The sequence below is a fragment of the Centrocercus urophasianus genome, unplaced genomic scaffold (assembly GCF_019232065.1).
Source record: "Centrocercus urophasianus isolate 14NV4802_14NV808 unplaced genomic scaffold, USGS_Curo_1.0 seq_11, whole genome shotgun sequence".
Taxonomy (NCBI): Eukaryota; Metazoa; Chordata; class Aves; order Galliformes; family Phasianidae; genus Centrocercus; species Centrocercus urophasianus.
The window spans coordinates 57,984,598-57,999,538 of NW_024884253.1; the positions used below are offsets into that span (position 1 = coordinate 57,984,598).

General features: G+C 40.4%; 1 protein-coding gene across 1 annotated transcript in view; it reads left to right on the top strand.

The window, feature by feature from the left end:
* Positions 1–139: 139 nt before the first annotated feature.
* Positions 140–14,941, top strand: part of LOC122169536 — a 37,857-nt gene continuing 23,055 nt past the window's right edge. The window contains exons 1-5 of the mRNA XM_042835776.1: positions 140–222; positions 578–661; positions 1,617–1,685; positions 8,183–8,216; positions 14,120–14,170. Coding sequence (XP_042691710.1) covers positions 587–661; positions 1,617–1,685; positions 8,183–8,216; positions 14,120–14,170 — 229 coding nt within the window. The 5' untranslated portion in view covers positions 140–222; positions 578–586. The remainder of the gene's footprint in view (positions 223–577; positions 662–1,616; positions 1,686–8,182; positions 8,217–14,119; positions 14,171–14,941) is intronic.

A 14,941-nucleotide genomic window follows, 5' to 3' on the forward strand; every position in this document is an offset into this window, starting at 1 on the left:
GATTGGCGCGGCCTCGCGCCTCGCGGACCGCGTCCGTCTAACGGAAAGGGCGCGCGCCGGCCGCGCGGGGTTGGGGCGCTCTCTCCGCCGGCAGGAAGCGGAAGTGACGGTGCCGCTGGGCGCGCCGCGAGAAGGCTGGCGGCGGTTGCTGTCGTTACCGAGCCGCCTGGGGACGTGCCGGCGGCGTGCGAGCCCAGCGCCGGGGGTGGGAGCGGCTCGGAGGTACCGCCGCTTCTTCAGTGCCATGAGGGGACGGGCGCGGGCGGGGGGGTGTGTGCGGCGGGAGGGGGGGGGTGGGAGGGGGAGGAATGGGGAGAAATGGGCAGCCCGGGGTCGGTGTGTTTTCTTTTTTTTTCTGTCTTCTGTGTGAAGCGTTTGGTGTGAAGCTAAGCGGGAAGGTGCCCTAACGGAAGGCTTGAGGCTGCGGCGATGTCCTGGCAGTGAAATACGTGGTTGGCTCTAGAAAGGAATTAATGCTTTGCTCCTTCCCCGCAATTGTCTGCTAAAGGGTTGTGTGTGAACAGGAATATTATTTTTTATTATGGATTTCTTTCTTTAATTGTGTGTCTTGAAATAGTTCTGCAGGATGAGCGCCATCGCTGAAGATGCTAAGCCAGAAGATGCTAAACCAGAATCTGAAAAAAAAATATACTACTGTGAAGTGAGTGCCTTTCTTAATGGCTTTTTGGAATACATGCCAGAATACAGGCTTAAGGTATTAAAAACCACGGAAGTTAGACAGAACTGACCGAGCTGCAGTGTGGCAGGCTGGTGGGAGAGGCTGTTAATGATAGAAGATAATTTGGCCGGTTCCTGGAAGAACTGCTTGTCTGGTTTTGTGAATTTGGTTTGTTCTTGTGCAGTTACAGGTATACTGTAGTGGCCCTTAAAGGCTGTCTTTCAGATTTCTGTTTGTTATTCTTACAGGACCTCTTAAAGTCTCTTATGTCTTAAAGGATGCTGCTCTGGATCAGAGCATGTTAAGTTTCTATGTATCACATATTGTTCCAGTAACTTTTTCTGGCATATTGAAGGTATATGACAGCATGTCAAGGTGATAGGTAATGCTATCGTATATTGTTTTTGTTTTTTTTTTTTTTTTTGTATCATTGCTTTCTATTGTTAATGATTGAAGGAAATAATTGTCAAGCTATATCCTATAATTGTTACGATGTTCTGTGGATCCTAGCGCAGATGGCTTCCTTTGCTGTTTTTCTGATCCCTTTGATAAGATGATGAATGGGGTTCCAGTTATTCCGGGATATATTTTTTGGTCTCCAATCCTTTCTAATCAATGTATGATCATTTCTTATTGGCTGGAGAATTTTGGAGAACTAAGAATCCAGTAATTGAGGGTAGGAGGGAAAGTGTAGGCTTCGCAAAGATTCATGCCAGCCAGTATACTTAAATATATATTGAAGTATTATTTGAACAGGTTTGCACACTGTTTCTGGTCATTTTGGTGGCACACTCCTGATGTAATTTAAACTGCTCCGTTTAAGTCATAAAAGACTTCCAGCATCTTAATGTAAAATTATATTTCCAAGTCTTACACCTTGCCAACTACAAAATATCCACAGCATAACTGAAGATGTGCTTTCAATTTATCTTTTTAGGTTTGTAAAGTTCCATGTATGAGTTCTATAAGTCTTCAGTCACACTATCGTGGTATGAAGCATAGAAAGGTAACTTCTTTCCATATTACATGTTTATGTTAATTTAATCTTAAACCTGGGATTCTTATAATAGTATTTGATTTCACAAGTATTCAAGTGCTTGTCTAACCCATCTGTAGATCTGTAGCAGCTGTTCCCATGAAAAAATCCCAAGAACAAGACTTTGAGGTTGGAGACTCAACTCTGTTTAGTTTGTAACTTGCAACATCAGTAGTTACTCTGAAGGCAAATGCGTATTAAATGTGAAATTGTGTTTTGAGTTGTACAGAAGTCACACATGGTAAGAGTGCAGACTTTGAATTTGGGTGTAGTTAATGAATGTACTGCTGTGTTTTCCAAGACTGCATAACTCGCTTGTACTTTGAAGAAAACCAGCTTGCTTGGAGCATGAACTTTGTTTATACGTGGTAACGCCAGTTCAGATTTCCTACGGGAGTTCGCTCCATTTTCTTGAAGCATCTCAAATGGCAGCTTCATATTTTGCTACTTTTCCTTGTATTTTGCTTACATTGCTAGACAGTATTCTGTGGGGACGTGTTGAGAAAAGACCTTTCCAAATGCTGTTTGACTGAGCTTTTAACTGCATGACTGACAGTTATCTGAGACTGAGAAGAAAATTTTAAAATGAGTAAAGCTGGGGCGTGTTTGTTTGTCCATTCTTTTCCCTGTTACAGAAGATGGCTGTCATCATATTGTGTTGTGGCGGCACTTAAAAGTGTCTGCTGTGATGTTTTCCTGATGATCTTTTATTCTTGCCAGAACACAAGGCTTACTGCAGTGCCTTTTTTCTCAAGTATTCAGGCTCCCCTTTCATTTGCAGAGGAAGGGCATTTTTTACAGTTTGGCTTTCAGAGCTGTTCAGTAGTATTTCATAACCTGCTAGCTAATCATTTCAGTAGTGTGATGCATAAGCAATATTTGGGTCCATGGCTCTCCAAATGCTTTCTCCCAGGATTCGGTCATAGTGTTCTTTGTTGAACCAACAGAAATCTGTAGTATGGTAGTATTTTTCATGTCCTGTCCAGTATTCTTGCTGATTCAAGAAGTTCTTTTGGTTTTGTGGTTGTTTCTTTTTATTTCTTAGCTAACCCTCATAGTGATCAAATTACTGCTGTTTCTCCTTTTTAAAGCCGAAAAACCAGTGCCAGTTCTCGCAGCAAATCCACGTATTGCTTTCCTTCTCTTCAATATGAGTAAATCACTCTAGCCTTAGCTACGTTCTTTTAAATTTATTGAGCTAATGATGGATATGAACTGATAGTGAGCAAGCATCAGACATGTTGGAAACTGGGTGATTATTAGGTGTTGAATGTCAGTGCTGGTATGGAGTCCTGGTACGTCACATGGCTACATTTCTATAGGAATAAGTCTGCGAGGACACACTGTCATTGTTTTCAAGTACTTTTAATGCCTTACTTTTAATTGTGAGATCGTAGAAGATCAAAATTCATTGAGATACCAAAAGAAGTCTTAATATCACCAAGCATGAGGCCACCATAAAAGTGCTAAGCTTAAGTTCTTCTTAAGACTACATATTGATAATGAATAGTGCTTTGTTTATATTCCTTAACCAGTTTGGTTTTTTTGCACTAACTTCTGTATTGATGAAGGTGATGCTTCCTGTCCTTATGCAGGAGAATAAGCAGAGTACACACCTAATGCTGGTAATTCACAAGGCCTAAATCCTGTAAAAACTACCAGTGTAAAAAGATTGAAATTGGGATGGTTGCAATGCAAGGCTGTGTATATCTTACATTTTGAGTGTCTTACTACTTTTGTATAGTTGCATACTGACAGGCTTTGTGGTTTCATTGATGAACGAATATTGGTGGAGGGAGGATTAGAGTGGTATTCATGTATTTTTCATGAAGTTCTTAGCTCTTAGGAAGTTGGAATTAGCTTGTATTATGTATCTACTTTGAAAACAGTTGAACGTTTATTGTAAACTGGTTAGACAATACAGTTTTATGTAAGTTCAGTCGTATTTCTCATTGTACCAAGAGTAACAGGAATATTGTGCTAGAGAGGAAATTCTGGAGTGGAGTGTCTTTTTTTTTTTTTTTTTTCCCCCTGTGTTTTGAGCAGTTCTTTGTATGGATGGTCCCAATAGAGTAAGCATTGCCTCTTCTATTAGCTGCCTTTGGAGCACAGATGAAGATTCTCCTGATTATATCAAGGATTCCCACTTTCTGTCTTCCCATCCTATTTTGGGAGAGTAGGAACGCTCAAATTCAAGAGAAGAATCTGGATTCAGGACTTCGCGACCTCATTAGAAATGAGAAATTGTTAGGCTTTTTTCTTCACCATTTATGTATTCTTGATTCTGCTCTGCCTTTTGCCACTGGTTGTCATGCATCAGAACTGTTGATTGAAAATACCCAACGTGTGGCAATTTACATATCCTTTGGCATGGTATTAAAATCAACTGTGCTTGGAAAAAGCATTTATTTTAATTCTTGGGTTAGTAACACAGGTTTCAGATACTGGAAACTTGCCTTGACATTATGGTGTTTGTGAAGTGTATCAAGTGCTTAGTACACTGTGAACCTCTGTAGCTTATCTTCATGATTAAACTGTAGAACTTTTCCTACACAAAAAATATGTTTGTGTCAACCTCACACTGCAAGCAATCCAGGAGACTCCCGGAGTCTATTGAAGATAACTTCCTGATCCAGGTATTGGATAGACCAGCCAGAGGAGAAGTGTTCCTCAATCTGGTGCTTGCCAGGAGGAGATAGTGGAGGAGATTGTTAAAGAAGTTAAGATTGGAGACAGTTAATGCTGTAGCAATCATGCCTTGGTCAAGTTAGTGAGCTCTAGGAATATGGGCCTGGTCAAAAGCAAAGTGGAGACCCTGAACTTTGGGAACTTCAGGCTGATTAAGGAATTATTGGATGTGATCTCCTGGGAAGCTTGGGGGCAAAGGAGAGGAGCTGACAACTCTTTAAGGATGCCTTTCTGAGAGCACAAGAGCTCTTCAACCCCCACCACAGGAAATTGTGTGGAGGAGGAAGGAAACTGGTGTGCCTGAGTAAGGACTTACTGAAGGGAAAAGAAGGAACAGTACAGGCAGCAGAAGCAGGAATGGGTGGCCTGTTTAGAATACAGGGATGAATCTGGGCACAGATGGAGCTGTGCTCGGTGAGAGATATGAAAAAAAGGAATTCTATAGGTATATTGATCAAAAGAGACGGGCCGAGTGTACCCCCTTTGATAAATGAGAAGGAAGAAGTGGTTGCAATGGATATAGAGAAGGCTGAAGTACTCAGTGACTTCTTTGCCTTGGTCTTAGCTGGCTGTCAGTCTTCCTGAGCCTATTGTGTTATTGTGTCCTCTGAACGAGTTTTGGGGGATGCAAAATCTGTCCCACTGTGAGAGTGGAGCAAGTCTGAGAGCATCGCATGAGCCTGGGTATGTACACATCAGTGGGTCCAGATGTCATGCATCCCAGGATCCCGAAGGAACTGGCTGATATGATTGCCAAGTTATTCTCCATCGTGCTTGAAAAATTGTGGCTCTCAGGCAAGGATCTCCATGACTGAGTAAAACAAAACATCACTCCCATTTTTAAGAAAGGGAGGAAGGAAGAACTGAGGAAGTACAGGCTGATGAGCCTCACATCTGTGCCTGGGAAGATCATGGAGCAGATCCTCTTGGAAGCTATGTGAAGGCATGTATGAGATGAAGAGGAGATATGAGACAGCCAACATAATTTCAGCAAAGGCAGATCGTGCCCAACCAATCTCTGTAAAGGAGCAAAGGCATTGGTGGACAAAAGAAGAGCAACTGATGTTGTTGATCTGGACTTCTGCAAGGCCTATAATGTGAGCCTGTAATACCTCCTTATCTATCAGCTAGGGAGATAAGGGAGATTTGAAGGCTGGATGAAGGTGGTGGATAAAGAATTGGTTGGCTGGTTGCAGCCAGTGGGTTATGGTCAATGGGTCTATATACAAGTGGAGACTGGTGATGAATGGAAGTCTTGGGACCAGTTTTTTTGAACGTTTTTTTCAGTGATGTAGGCAGTGGGATTGAGTGCACCCTCAGCAAGTTTGCAGATGACACCATGCTGAGTGGTGCATTGGATGCAATAGAAGGGAGGAATGCCATGAGAGGGAACTGGGCAGGCTTGAGAAGTGGGCACATGGGTATTTTCTGACGTTCAACGAGGCCAAGTGTGTGATGTTGCACTTGGGTCAGAGCAGTTGCAGATATATGTGCAAACTGGGAGAAGAACTCATTGAATGCAGTCCTTTGGAGAGGGACATGGGGGACCTGATGGGCAAAAGGCTTAACAGTGAGCCAGCTGTGTGCTCTTGCATCTGGGAAGGCCAAATGTTTCCTGGGCTGCATCAAAAGAGGAGTGACCAGCAGGGTGAGGGAATTGATTGTCCTCCTCTACTCTGCCCTCGTGAGGCTGTATCTGGAGTACCGTGTCCAGGCCTGGGGCCATCAGCACAAGAAAGGCATTTGTGCTGTTGGAGTGGGTCCACAGGAGGATGGTGAAGATGATCAGAGGGCTGGAGAATCTGTCCTGTGATGACAGGCTGAAGGAGCTGGGCTTGTTCAGCCTGGAGAAGAGAAAGCTTTGGGACCTCATTGTGTCTTTCCAGTACCTGAGAGGAGCTTATAAACAGGAGAGAGACCAGCTTTTAGTGAAAGGAAAGGGGGAAATGGCTTTAGACCAAAAGAGAGGAGATGTAGGTTAGATATTTGGGGGAACTTTGTTCAGAGGGCGGTGAGGCGCTGGCGCAGCTGCCCAGAGAAGCTGTGGTGTCCCCTTCCTGAAGGCTCAAGGCCTGGTTGGGTGGGGCCCTGGGCAGCTGAGCTGTGGGGGGCAGCCTGCCCATGGCACGGGGTGGGGAGGGTGGGCTTTGAGGGCCCTTCCAACTTAAGCTGTTCTGTTGAATAAATGGAGTTTCTGTTAATTCGCTGCTAATGTAGCTTATGTGATTTCAAGGGTGTATGTATTTAGGAAGAGTTAAATGATGTTTACATAATTAACAGCATGTGAAACAGTGTTTTGTTTGATAACCCTTGACCTTGGAATGTGTGGAGACTAATCTTAAAATGTGTCTAGGAGGTTGGAACAGCAGTTTTTGAGTTTTGACTTCTCACAGTTAGACACTTTGTTAAAAGTTACTCTAACTTTTTACAGTCTTAGCTCAAAAACGGTTGTTGCAATTTGCTTGTTACACAAGGACAGAGAAAAAGTTTCTCAATATGTGAGAATATTCATTCTCAAAACAGTTTTGTTGTTCTTTTTTTCTTTTGTTTTCCTCTTCCTTTATTTTTAAAGCACTCACTGGAGAAGTTCTGTTTTACTTGTTCCACAGTTTGAAACTGATGGGTCACAACATTTTTAGTGTTAAAGCAATAATCTAAGTGCAGTTGAAATTGGTTGTCCAGAAGTGGTCAGTAAGAAACTTTCTTTCAACAGCAGCTCGCAGTTGCTAATATTTTTCAATGCATCTCTGAAATGTCAGGTATTAACAGCTGTTTATTGTAAAATTGGTGTAGAATGACAAGTGGTTTATGCATAACAAAAGTACTTGTGGCAGTATAACTGGAAGGAAGACCCTGTGTTCCAAGCTTACAGAATCCTGCTGAGTTCATGCAGCACCACACACTCACTATCTGTGATGCTACTGGGGTGAAGTGACTTCCTTTTTTTCTCTATTTTGTTTTTAGCTACTGTGAAAGATCAACTGTTTAGCTTCTTGAAAAGAGACAAAACTGTTGTGTCAGTCTTGATTGTTATTGAGCTGTCACATTCACATGCAACATGTCTTCCATGGCACTGAGTACTGAAAATAGAGCACTGAACTCCATGAAGTGCTCGTGAGTAAACGACTGTCTTGCTGTGAATGATGACGCTTCTTTTCATTTTTTTTGGTGCCAAGTTTGTACATATTTGCTGAAAAGGTCTAAAAATAAGTCAGTATTGGTTTTAGCCACGTTTTAAAATGGAAATTTAAGTTACTCTTTTTCTCAGATGCTTCCAAAAAGTGATCTGTTCTGGATCCAGCTGATGAAAGCCACTTTTCCCGTTCTTCATGACAGAATAAACTTTCAGGAGACTTGGCTATCCTGGAATTTTATACAAACCCACCCAATATGTTGGGAAAGCTATTTTTTTGTTAGCTTGTTATTCTTTTCTGTGTGAGGTTTTTTCTTGTTGGAACTACAGTTTTTGGAACCTTAGGGGCTGCAGTCATGTGGAAACCAAAGTTTTGTCTGGTGTCTTACAATTCCATTAATACCAGGGCTTTCTTGAAATTTACCTTATGTTAACTGTAAGTATGCTTTTGCCAGTACTTCGAGCTTTTGCAGATAATCATAAAGGCTCATTTTTTCCTATTTGATAATGGAAACTTTGGCCTGTATTGTAATTTGTCTGCAAAGGCTTTGCTCAAGAAGTACGGGATTTTTCCTTCAAACGGCGCAGCACATTAATTTCTTTTTCTTATTTTATTTTGGGATGACTTGCATCTTCATTACTAAAGAAAGAAGAAGCACTGAGATTCAAGACTGTCTATTGTAAGTATAATGCTTTTATCTTTCCAGCTTCTTAGTGTAGATACTACTTGGGGGGTTTAATATTTGTTGCTCTTCCAGTAGTTTGTTTATCTGCATTTGTCATATCTGTACACCTGTAACTATGGTTCTCTTTATATGCTGAACATTTTTTGAGGTATTTGTCTAATGAACTGTTGAGTTAATAAATACTTACCAGTACGACGCCTTCCTTAATTTTGCCTTTCCACTTCTATGTACCTATATATCTGTTTAATGGAGGAATAGGTAGGCCATATCTTAGTTTCTTACCTTCCCAAGCTAAACTGTCTTCTGCTTGTTGTCAGCTTCGTGCTCTCATTGCTAAGCTTCAGGCAGTATGCTAAGAATCTATACAAGTAGGCTAACACAGCGCTGCTGCAGATGCTGCTTTGCCTGTGCTGAACTTGCCTAGCTGCATCACAGGAATGTTATGCCTTTCTTCATTGTAGTGTGGACTTGGAGTAGCAAAGACCCACTCAGTGTAAACTGAGTTGTTGGGGAATGTTGTTCCATAAAATGAGAATATGGATCCAGACTGACATGTGCCAAGAAAATGAGAGTAAATGGTAAAAGGACTCAAAATCTGGGATATGACTTGCTTCAATATGGTGTGCTATAAAAGCATGGATGCACAAGATTTTTAAAGTACCACAAGCAGAGAACACTGGCATATATGGAAGTAGTGAATAAAAACTATTGTGAAGATTATGAACTGGAATGGATGTACAGCCATCACAAGAAATAAGCCTTTCATTTCTAGTTCATCTTTTTAGCATGTTCTCCTAAGAAACTAGGCTTACAGAAACACGTTTTGGCTTTGATGTCTGTTCTCCAGTATCTTTTGAACCAGATTAGTCAAAATGGCTTCTGAGTATGTATCTGCACAGAACAATGTGATGTCAGCCCTTCACTGACAGAAGCGCTGCTGGCTGAGCTTACCTCTTAACTGCACTCTGAAGAATCAGCACAGGAGGAAGATCCAGTAAAAGCACTGGTCAGAGTCTATTTTTTAAGACCCTGGCCTCTGTTACCTGCACTGGTGGTTTCGGGCTGAAAACAGAATGTTAGTGCAAGGCACATCATTCAAATGTGTGAACAGCTCTGAGATGTTCTGCATCAGTACACATGAGATCAGCATGCAGTGCTCCTCTTAGAAATGCTACTTGACAAATTCTGCAAGAGTTCTGAAGATGCACGTGTCTATGCAGTGTCCCGAGGGGTTTTCAGCGGTGTAGAATTTTATTGATATCTCAGTAACAACAGATTTTTTTGGCCATGGGTGGAATATTTTTAGAGGAAGATGAGTTTCTATACCATGCTTTGGATTTCATACTGGAAAAGATCATTAAGAATGGTACTGATGATGAATGTAATCTTGTAAGCTTGGTTGCTGAATAGTTTCCGTTTCAAGAATGTAAAGTCTTGTTTTAGAGAAGTAATGCAAAAGATGCATAGTATGAAAACTGAAACTTGTTTAAGAGGACAGAAGAAAGTGTGATAGCAAGACAGCAGGAAGAGTGGTGGGATGCAGGTATCTGTTGGAAAGAGCTACGCTTCTGGAAAATGATACTGCTTAATCTACTGTAGGCTCAGCATTTCATGAAGGTTCAAGGTAAGAACATATGGTCGTTTCAGCCGCAGCATCTCCTGACGTATCATACGTTAAAGATTTTCAGCTGAGATATATCTTATGGAAATGGGTAAGTCCCTGATTGTTAAGGAGAGTAATCTTCATATGCAACTTGAGGAAACCAACTGGAGCTAACTTTCGGAGTAGTCACAGCATCACGGGATGCCACAAGGCAGAAACTTTACAAGGTGCGCTTTGTTTAATCCAGAAAATCCCGAACCACAGTAAACCATGTTGAAGCAATAAGCATCTTTTTACTTCTAATGTGGAATGAATATACATAGTATTGATGTCTCCTGTATTCTTTGTCTGTCTTGACCTTTGCTTCACCGAAGACCTGCACGTGGGAAGCCAGCTTTGTAAGCTCTTGTTACAGTTGTCTTGTCCAGAGAAGGCCAAAAGTTACCCTGCTGAAGTTACTGAAGTTGCTGAAGTTATTTGTCTTAGGGGTGCACATGTTTTTCTATTTGCTTCTATTTAGTTGTTTTTTTGTTTTCTTTTTGGGGGGGGGTGGGGGTGGGGTGTGAAGGGGTGAATTACAGAGCTGTTAATTTAAGGCAGATACTTAAACTCTTCAACAAGTATATTACCAGTTACATTTTACCTTGAGAGTCTGTAGCTCCTGGAAATCCATGGATGTGCTCTGAGATATAAGAATAAAGTCTGAATATGGTTGACTTTTTTTTTTTATTTTAAATAGCTGATGAATTCTACAGTTTGCAGACACACAGTGAGAATGAATAAATTGTAGACAGAGCATTTGTGGATTACTTAGTGATGGGCATGGATATTCTTAACACCTATTATGTAAAGTATAAGTCCGTTTTCATTTTAGGATATAATTTCCTGGGATGCTCTTATTGCTGTTGTGTGCTGTTCTAGTGAGTATTGTCAAATACTCCAGTGAGAATGAGACATGACAGCATGCTCACAGTGGAGTTTCAGGAACCAGGAGCAAAAATGTATGGATGTTGTCAGAGTGAAGGATGAGTTTTCTTGGAAATCGCTTGGGACAGAACCTGATGGGTATCTGAAATGTGCACTGTCTGAAGAACGAGTACTTGAGAACATGAAGTTTGACATTGAAAATGTTTTACATTATCATCAGCAATGTCTTCTTTGCAGCAGAATTAATAATAAATTCCTTTCTCAGTGGGGAGAACAACGCCAATGCAGCTATCATTCATAAACCAAAATGCCAATTTCCCACAATTGTTTGGATGCTGAGTTTTTCAAGCAGCAGTGAGTGTGACAAACCCGGCTGTTTAACTGCACAATCTAGTTGCCTTTAAAGTCAGGCCAGGAAATAAGTCTGTTTACAGATGGCTGTGTTTGGAGGAGTGCTGCTTTCTGTAAGAACGACTTGTGGATACGGTTCAAGTTTCCACATGGCAAAACCATCAACAAGTTAGTTTTATGGTAGGCGAAACTGGGTATCTGGTTGTTTTTGTTTCTCAAGCAATTTGGAAGAGAGGATCTAAATAGATGATGTGGGAAAAGATGATACTGAAGTTCTAGGACTTTCTTGAGCTTTGATTTAACTTAGAAAGTATATGAATTTTGGTCATGTGGTTTCTTTGCACAGTGGTCGTTCTTTCAGCTGTAGTTGAGGCAGTTTCATCCGTGTGTTCAGGGACCAGGAAGGGAGGAGATTGAGCATTTCTTTCCTATGATCTTTTGGCCAAAGAAGGAATAAATTTGGAAAACTGTTGTAGCTTTGACTGAATAGATTGTGCGCTTCTCCTCTTGTGTTGAAAAATCTATCTACTCTGCTGAGTTCAGTACAGTGCTGTTCTGGAGTAACTGAATTGGTGATATCTGACAGTCAGTGCAAATGTATGTGCATTACAAATACAGGTATACGTATAGGAGGAGGAAAACAAATATGTTAAGAACAGTGTCACTGAATATTAGAAGGAGAGGGATTTTGGTTATTTTGTTATTATAGATTGCAAATATCTGGAAAATATTCAATACTAAATAAAATTGCTATTCAGAAGGGATTTCCTGAGGCTATCTCATCTAATTTCCTGCTTGAATTAGGTCTGCTGCCAAAGTTAATCATGCCTTCCTTATCTAAGGGGTGAAGGTCTCCAAGGACAGTCTGCCACCTCCATTTAATCAATCTGGAGCTGTTGCCCTGTCTTAAATAACTTTCATCCTAACAAAGTAAACCTGTGCCTCCTAAGTAGCAATCTGTTTTCTCTTTGTTATACTTTTGCCACCTCTTGAAAAGGTTTGACTAGTCTTTGTAACTGCTGCTTGAGTACTGATGCAATTAAATCTCCTCTTAACCTCTGCTTTACCAGAGTAAACAATTCCAGTTGCCTGTACAGACCCTCAGAAGGGGCTTTACCTTGTTTGCAGAGAATTGCTTTTGGCTGGTGTTCAACTTGGCGTCTGTCAATACCATCAGGTTCTTAGTAACTGTGCAGCTGCTCAGCTTGTGTTCGTAAGTGGCATTAGTTCAGCTGTAGAACTCTTCAGTTCTTATGGTACTTCAAGTTTCTTTAATAATCAGTGTTCCCAAAGTCCTGCTCAACTAAAGCCTTGACATCAGTTGTATTCCTGCGTTGTTTCTGAGTTTGCTGATGGTGTTCTGTGCATCAGTCAGGTTACTGATGAAGAGGTTAATTGCAATGGACACTGTTTGCTGAACACCAGTAAGAGTCTGGGTTGCTACTCATACCTCATTAAGTGCGGAAGTGCAGCTGAGTTTTCCAGCTCATTTATCAGTCTGATAGGCTTTAAGTGAAAATACTACCGCTCTGGTTTTGAGATACTTTAGAAATACAATTTAACGTTATTAGTAGACTAATTACAAGGCCATGGGGCTCATAAATGTCAAACTTAAGTTCTAGCATGCAAAACTAGCATCAGTGCGTGGGAGAGTGTCTTACTGGGTAATAACTTCTGTTGAGCTGTTAGCAGAGACTGTGGTAGCTATCTGCAAATGTTTGAGAACAAGGAAAGACAGAAAACACTCTGGGTATCTTTGGTGGTAGTAGGAGTTGTAATCGGGTTGTTGTTGTGTTTTTTAAACTTGAACTGTATGTGTAAACTTAACCTTGTTGCAGCAAACTGAAATAGAAGAATAGTTTTCTGCAGGTGTGTTGGTGTTATTTAGCTTTTGACCATGTTGTCATGGCGTGCTGGACCCGAAATCCAACTCAGCTGTACACAGCCTAACAAAACAGTTCTGGAATTAAGTAGTTTTCATACTTGCAAAGAATCTGGAGAGCCTCTTTGGTTTATACTACCATGATCTTCAAAGCTTTTTACTGAAAAAGCTGGGTAACTTACGTCCGTCTTGATTTCTCACAATTACTTATACCCCTCCCTTATGTTAATAGTGTAGTTGTTTGCAGAATATTTGCAGCTTTGATCTGGTTTACAGTTCTGATATGTATCTCTTCGCTGCTGATCTTGTGCAGAAGGAGGAAGTCTGTGCTATATGCAGCATACAGTATTTGCTATGAGCGTGGAAAATCTCTTCAAAAAATAAGAATTGCATGAGCAAATGAGTAGTCTAATTTTTCAAGTTTTTAAGCTAAATGTAACACAGATTTGTATGATCTGAATTGTATGATCTGCATGTCAGTTTTCATTTAATCTTGGTTGTAACGATTTCCAAAATGCTGAGAGCATCATTGAAGCTCACTTGGGTATGTCTCTGTGTATGGATTTAAGGATGAATGGAGCAAGGGAGAGAAGTTCCCAATGAAGGGGTCATGTTTAAAAAAAGCTTGTTCAAACATTCACTCTGAAATTGGTTAAAAATATGTACAGATGCCTGTGTAAAAGTACTGTTCTTGTCATGCAATTTAATGACTTGGGACTATCTAGGCTCTAAATATTTAGGTGAGAGTTTGTCTGTCAGGCACCTATGCTGCTGGATCTGCTTTCATGCAGAAAACCGAATAGCTAAAATAAATAATTAGATGGTATGCAAAGCAATTAAAAAAAATATATAAAAATGAAGTAATGGGATACACTGTGTTTTTCTGGTATTTATCCATGTGTTTGGTATACTGTATAAGTAAGGAAGGTGAGCAGAAAAGAAGACTTTTTCATATTTGGGAAAGTTAAGTTACAGAAGGAAAGTGCACCAAGATGAAATACCATTGTAAACTTAGCCTATATTAAACAGGCATAGTGAAGATAACTGTTCAGGTTGTTAATATGGTTGGATGATCTATTCTGTACTTAAGAGCATTTGAGAAGAATTGGTCTGACTGTCAAACTGTCATCTTAGGTCCTCCAGCTCCCTTCCGAACTACGATGAGCTATGAAACACAGAGACCAGGTATCTGAATGTAAATGAGCTAACCTCCTTTTTAAATACAACTTTGGGCATCATTAAAATAAAACCATCAAAGCGTTTGTTAATTGATTTCTTAAGAAGTAATGCAAGTTACCAAATGTTTCTCTTGTGCACTGGTTATTTTATTTAAGAAAAGTTCTTAGGTGTGTATTTTCAGTGAAATGATTCAATACCTGAGGCATCATAGTTTTTTTTCTTCCTGATTATCTAATATCTTTTTAGATCATGAAGTTTTCAACTGAGCATTCTGTAGCATGCTTGTATATACAAATACAGGACAGTGAAAGTTTAACAGAAGCATGTAAAACAAGATGCATGTCCAAATAAATAAATAAAACTAAGAAGGCCTGTAAAGTTTTGGAAGATTTGGCCTCACTATCCTGTGGTGGGAGTTGTCCTGTCAGGTATCTTCTACCACATTTAAGTTACAACAGATAATGGGTATATATTAGTGCTGGCATTTTGTGAAGTATTTTTTTTAATATATGCAGCCCTGACATTTGGCTTGGTGGCGGCAAAAACGTACTCCTGCTGGAATGAACATAAAGAGCAAACATGGAGTTCACTGTCCTGATAACGTTCTTCTCTAAATGTAACCTGGTGTCCTAGAAGGACAAGAAACAGAAACACATTGTTTAGTGCTTGGATTTGAAGAAACAACTGTCAGTTGTTATGACTCTTCTTAGGAAATGTAGTAGGTTGAAATACACTTAAAATCACAGAATCATAGAATTGCTCAGGTTGGAAGAGACC